We start from the raw sequence: 7,188 nt of genomic DNA on the forward strand, positions 1-7,188 counted from the left end.
TCGAAATATAGTATCCGTCGCGGCGCGCGACACGTCCCTCGAAATATAGTATCCATCGCGGCGCGCGATACGTCCCTCGAAATATAGTATCCGTCGCGGCGCGCGACACGTCCCTCGAAATATAGTATCCATCGCGGCGCGCGATACGTCCCTCGAAATATAGTATCCGTCGCGGCGCGCGACACGTCCCTCGAAATATAGTATCCATCGCGGCGCGCGATACGTCCCTCGAAATATAGTATCCGTCGCGGCGCGCGACACGTCCCTCGAAATATAGTATCCATCGCGGCGCGCGATACGTCCCTCGAAATATAGTATCCGTCGCGGCGCGCGACACGTCCCTCGAAATATAGTATCCATCGCGGCGCGCGATACGTCCCTCGAAATATAGTATCCGTCGCGGCGCGCGACACGTCCCTCGAAATATAGTATCCATCGCGGCGCGCGATACGTCCCTCGAAATATAGTATCCGTCGCGGCGCGCGACACGTCCCTCGAAATATAGTATCCATCGCGGCGCGCGATACGTCCCTCGAAATGGTACATCCTCTTTATTTTCTTATTCTTTCTCAATGCACATAACACTTGTCAGAACCATGTCTCAGAACAATGCAAATGACATGTTCACACAAATAATGAGGAGATGACCATTTTCATAACATTGCACAATTCACAACAACACAATCAGGATACAACATCAACAATGATTCAACAAGCCTTTCAAACAATTCTCAACACATCACACAAACAATTGATCACATTGCCTTTTATTATCCCTTTTTCATCATTAGAATTAATCAATGTGGACAAGTCAACCCATCACCAAGCCTCATTACCCTAAACACATATTACAAGGAAATACATGAATTCCATACACTTAACAAGGGTTTAGAAATCCACTTGCCTCAAATAGTCGGACAATCACTCCGGGACTTGAGTCTTCCCTTTCGTTGGGCTCCAAATCAATACAATCTATCCAAACAAATTACCACAATAAGATTTTGAAACTAACAACACCCACATTACTATGTGTTTAGCCTTGAACCAAAATTCACCCAAATTTATAATCAAGTTCGTAAATCTTGATGTCAATTAATATTTCAATTATCATACTTTCCAAGTTTCAAGTCTAGGGTTAAGTTTTGATTCCCTCAAATAGCATAATTTTACTGATATCCACATGCTACAATACACCTAATATTTAATTAGGTATCTCAATATATTAAAACCTTGATCACAATATGCTAACCAAAACTAAGCATAGAAACCAACTTGTTACGGAAGATAATACACAGAACCTAAGCTAGCTACAACTTTTCTATTCCACTCATTATTATCTCATCATTAATTTCCTCATCATTACTCATCATGAAACATCAATTCACTGCCATAAATAAATACACCCAATCAAAAATAATTTACATTACAATATCTCCAACATTCTGTAAATATTCTACTCTTCCAACCTATCAATTTAATAATTAATTAAACTCTGACTCCTAAAACTAGTACATACGAATTAGAGATGAAGATTAGTTAGGCGAATTCTTGTTTTACCTGGAGCGAGAATGCTTTCCTTGTGGCGCCGAATTATGCCCTCTGCCTCTGTCATACATATTTTTCTTTTCTTTGTAGTTAATAAAAACTAAACCCCATTCTACTTTAATTCATTCTCATACATGGGCCAAATGGGTATATGATATTAATAAAATTATATTCTTGGCCCATTAATTACTAATTATATTAATTATTAAAGAATTCTTATCAATAAAATAACCATAGTTAAATGAGTAATTCAAAATTCTCATTAAAAATTTACAAAAAGGATCTTTTATGTTAGAGCGATGACTAGTTTTCAAAATGACCTAACGGGTCATTACAGAATATGATCATCTTGATCCAACTAGAATAAAGGAATCGGTGAGAACAAATAGTTAATAAAGTAATGAATTGGAGTCAAATAACATTTCTATATAATTATGCATATTTTAGTATATAGTTTTGTGTTTGTTCAAATAAAAAGCTTAAGTGTTAATCTATTGAGTACATCAATAGGAAGGTGATGTAAATGTTGTATCTATCTTAACCAATAAGTATTCCTTCTTACTTGTTAGGATACCTTTTTTATACTTCTATTAAAAAAATATTTTACTAAACTATCTTTAGGTTTTGATATAGATATTTGGATTCTTTCATGTGAAGGAAGTTGAGCTGAAATAAGCCCATTTTCCCATTATTTATCTACTTCTTCTTGCTAGAATTTGTTGTGAATTTTCTATCTTATTTGGATTCTACACAATTGTGTTTTGATTTAAAAAAATAAAATCTTAGTACAAAAGATTTTTACAATGGAAAATAACCCTTCTGCATGTATCCCTTTCCTAAATCAATTTGATCAAATTATACTCGTTTTATATAATTTTCTTTATGATTTGATTTATCAATACTAAAATTTGTAAATATTAATTTCTGCGTGACACCTTATTATTTCGATCTCAACAATTCTATCGCTATTTCAAAAATTTCCATCTCAATTCAATCAATCAAGCTATTCCAAGCTTCTCTTCTCTACCTCTCAACTTCCCTCTTTGCTCCAATCCTATTATTGAAATTGTTTTTTTGTTGTTACTTCATTAAAGTTCACTCTTTAGACAAATAAATTTAAAAGCTCTCCAATCAACATTTAAGTCCTAAATTCACTCAATTTTCACTTGTGTGTCAATATCATATGGTTCATGCCTTGCTTTATTTGTGTGCAATTACACATTTTCAGTGCATTAATTTCGTGCTAAAATCAAACATATTGGAAGCAGTGATTATCAAACATGCATCACCAATTTTGTCCATTTCATATTACATTGCTTTAAGCATTTTATTATGAAAAATCAAAAAAGTATTACTCCCTCCGTTTGTATTTATATCCACCAAATCAATTGTTACTTTATCATTTATATTCACCAAATTGAAAACAATAATAAATTTTATGTTCGTGAAAATAATAAATTTTAAAGAGTAATGATGTGATTATTAATTTTATTTACATGTGAAATAAATAATTAGTGAATATAATGTGGGATTGTTTTAACAAAATATAAACTTGTGGGTCAACTTTTGTATTTAAAAAATCTCATATCATGATTTGAGGAGAATATGATACTCCATCTCATGATATGAAATCACATGTCCAAACACCGATTCCATGTCACGATTTCATATCGTGATATGATATCACATGGCCAAACACCTACTAAGCCGCCCTTCAAAATAATTGAATAATTGGCGTTATACAAAATCTATATGACATTGAACTTGTTCTTTCAGACACATCTCAATCACCATATTAGTTGATGGGGGATTCTGTTAACACGAGTAAATATAAGCCTATCACATATTGTGGATTCGTAGAGACATTCAACACCAAACAAAACAGTTTCCTACCTTAGCAAAGACTTGATCAGTGCCACAGTAACTCAGCTAAACTTGATAACAACCATCAGTTCAACATCCGGACGCCCAAAAGGGAAAAAGACACGGTTTTAAAAGAAGGGATTAATAAAATGAACCTCCAAGACCCATTTTCATCCACTCAAGAGGTTCAGAGAGCAATCAACATTAACCCAACAAAAAAAAAATATAGATAGGGAAAAAGATATCATAATATGGTGGAGAAGGTGCTTTAAACAACTGCTGCATTGAATACAAGTCTCGGAATAGAACAAAAACATACAATACATTTGGACAAAAAACAAGACGTTCATTCATCCTGCTTGCATCTTCGTTGAAATCATCATTATGTAAACAATAAAAGGTACATACAGATCCTCTGCAGCAACTTCTTTGCATCCCTATTTCAATTTCTTAATAAGTAAAGAACATTTTAGTGTTCTTTTTTAACTAACCCATTGTGCCAGATAAATGTACATACAAAAAGCCGGAATAAAATACACCAAACTAGTCTTTTGGGGATCCCCTTTTTAACTACACAGAACATCATTATTAGTAGTGAAGAAAGTCTTTCAAGACAAGATTGTTAATGCGCACCAGTTCAGAGCATCCACCTGACAAAAAAATATTACCACATGGGGAGAAGTTCATTGCTTTACACCCTCTAGAAGTTCACCACACTTCAGCAGTTGTGCTCAAGGTGGTATCACTAACGCAGAACACCCTACAAAAAAAAATAAAAAATGATGCAGAGAGCAAAATATACGAGTAAACAATAAATGTTGTAACAGAAGGCACAAAAGGAAAGCGAAGCCCGGTATTTAAGTGGAGAAGGATAGAGGGGCGGGCCCCTTATCCACCGAGTTTAGAAGGCTGTGATTGGTCCAAAGGGCGGGTCACAGACGGATTTTCGGTTATCAAAAAAAAAAAAAAAAAGAAGGCACAAAAGGAAAGCGAAGCCCGGTATTAAGTGGAGAAGGATAGAGGGGCGGGCCCATTATCCACCGAGTTTAGAAGGCTGTGATTGGTCCAAAGGGCGGGTCACAGACGGATTTTTCGGTTATCAAAAAAAAAAAAAAGAAGGCACAAAAGGAAAGCGAAGCCCGGTATTAAGTGGAGAAGGATAGAGGGGCGGGCCCCTTATCCACCGAGTTTAGAAGGCTGTGATTGGTCCAAAGGGCGGGTCACAGACGGATTCTTCGGTTATCAAAAAAAAAAAAAAAAAGAAGGCACAAAAGGAAATAAAAAAAAACACAGCACTGACACTTGATGCAACCTCATGATGTTTGTGATACACCCAGTGAATGCAGCATATGGAGGCATCCTATCAACAAATTATTTCAGACCCCGCAATGCGACAAGAATTATATCAAAAAGAGATTCTCAAGATACCAACATACTGTTAACAAATCACATGACATATATCTAAACATTGAAAGGGAACCAAGAATTATGTCAAGAAGATAATTTCAAGATATCACCATGGTGTTGACAAAATGCACAACCACGCACATAGGTACATTGAAAGTGAAATTCCTTAAGCCAAATCACACACACCCAATAGGTCCGACATGATAGATGGTGAAACCTTTGGTCCTAAACGACACTATTTGTATGGAAAATGATGAGAAAAAAACAACCCAAATAGCATGAGTTTTGCAGGATTTGTAATCTGATAAGCTAGCAATAAGCTCATAATGGAGGATGGAGATTTTACCTGCATCATTGCAAGCGTTTAAAAAAAACATGAAATCATCAAATCTGGGCAACTGATGAAAGTAGCCCCATCTGTTCAGTAAGATGATGCATATGCTTTAGTTTATCCCAATCACTCTCCTGAACTCCTAGGAAATCCTCTTCCACGACTAGGGAACCAATCTCATCCGTATCCCCAGTGAGAGGGCTTGCAGGGGTTGCAGAGAGAATCTGGTCCCAGAAAATATCATTAATCGCTGGAAGCTTAGGCATGTCATCCAGCAAAACATCACCATCTGTGTTTGCTGAAAATTCATCAGAGACAATTGTTGTTAAACCATCCAAAATACCTTGCGCTGTGTCAATATCTGGCACATTTCCAGTCTCAGACATATTAAGGTCAAGGTCAGTTACTCCAAGAATATGAGAAAATTCAGGCAAATCATGGACTGCCTGAGAGTTCAATGCATCAGCTTCAGGTAATACGGGAATGTTGGCCTCCCCAGGAACCACAGTAGTGGATGATTGGGTCTCAGATATGATGGATGAACAAGAGTTGAATGGAAATCCTGAATCTGACATTAGATTAGGCTGTGAAGAAGTTGACATTACTTCTGAGAGGGTAACACTGGAAATACAACTGGATGCACCGCTACTGTCTAGAGAATTTTGAGGCGGGAGGGGATTATTAGTCAAACAGTCATTTGTGTTTAATCGGTTGTCCAGCCTCCCAGATGCATTTATTTTCAGAATCTGCTGCTGCAACACTTTTGCAGCCTCGGTCATTGAAGGTTGATACCTGACTACCTGTCCATCTTGCAAAGCATTGACAGGATTGCACGCAACATTTTCTTCAGACTGTTCAGGAAGTCTCCTTTTCTTATTAAGCCCAGTAATATGCCTGTTATTGCCATTCTGTTGATGTACTAATTGGGCTACAAAGCCAGGGCTCTGCATGGCCTTGGCAAGGAACGACATCATTTGTTGTTGCCTGTTCTCCATTAATTGAACGCGCTGCCCAACAGTCACCAATTGGTGATCCGTCTCCTGCTGCTGCTGTCTCAACTTAACCAGCTCCTGCATAAGGACATCCTTATCTCTTTTAAGCCTTTCCACCTCTTCCTCTATTCCAAACTTCCCAACTTCCACACAGGATGCAACAGATGCATTTGGTACTTTGGAGGTGGTTTGTTGATGGCCCTGCACCTGAGGGGGTTTTCGCCTGCTTATACTCTTCAATAGGTGTTTGTAGCCTCTAAGAAATCCCTCGTTTGCAAATTCCCAGCGGTCTGGATCAACCTTCCTGAAACCCTGATTGATGAAGGGGAAAAGCAAACTATAAAAAGAATTACAGTTTCCCCGCGGGTACAAAGAGACTCCATATCATATTAAAGAAAGGCAGAATACACCACAATGGCAGAACTACACTCTGAAGAAACATAACTCCCCGGTCACAAACAAATCCCTGAAATCCATCTATTACTCAAAAAGAATTTGACAAGCTCTATTACTTACAAAAATTTAAACTGGATGGTTAATAGGCATATGAAAATAAATAACTTTGCCTGGTTGTTTGGTGGATAAATATAAACGTGGGAAGAGATGCCAAATTGTGCTCAATTGGGAGGAAGTGAACCTGCTGGCTTGCTTCTGCATAAGCTCTCCACCACTGTCTAGCCTGACCTCTAGCTGGAAAGTAGTGAAGTCCACTCAATTGGACTCTAAAGACCCATGTTATGCAATATCTCCTAGCAACGGTCTAAGGAACTCCTGAGCATCTTAACTGCAGGATCACATTCCATCAACTATGTTGGCGATTCGGTATGTACATAAATAAAGCAGTACTAAATTTTGTGACAAAATGCCTTGGCTCAAAAGCATAGAATAATCTGTGATTTGATCTAAAACAATTCTACCTACCTATTACATAAAACTACCTTTGGTACATTTACTAAGCCACTTCACAGGGTACAAATAAAGAAGACAAATAAGGGGACAATGTGTGGCGAGGTGAGAGAGATTAGCGAGTGATGGATGTGGAGGTGAGGG

The 7,188-nt window shown here is 37.6% G+C and overlaps 1 protein-coding gene across 1 annotated transcript in view; it reads right to left on the minus strand.

The window, feature by feature from the left end:
* Positions 1-3,638: 3,638 nt before the first annotated feature.
* Positions 3,639-7,188, minus strand: part of LOC102584069 (heat stress transcription factor A-1) — a 5,451-nt gene continuing 1,901 nt past the window's right edge. The window contains exons 2-3 of the mRNA XM_006347523.2: positions 5,162-6,450; positions 3,639-4,168 (exon numbers count right to left, since the gene is read on the minus strand). Coding sequence (XP_006347585.1) covers positions 5,200-6,450 — 1,251 coding nt within the window. The 3' untranslated portion in view covers positions 3,639-4,168; positions 5,162-5,199. The remainder of the gene's footprint in view (positions 4,169-5,161; positions 6,451-7,188) is intronic.

Source organism: Solanum tuberosum, unplaced genomic scaffold (assembly GCF_000226075.1).
Source record: "Solanum tuberosum cultivar DM 1-3 516 R44 unplaced genomic scaffold, SolTub_3.0 scf00093, whole genome shotgun sequence".
Classification (NCBI taxonomy): Eukaryota; Viridiplantae; Streptophyta; class Magnoliopsida; order Solanales; family Solanaceae; genus Solanum; species Solanum tuberosum.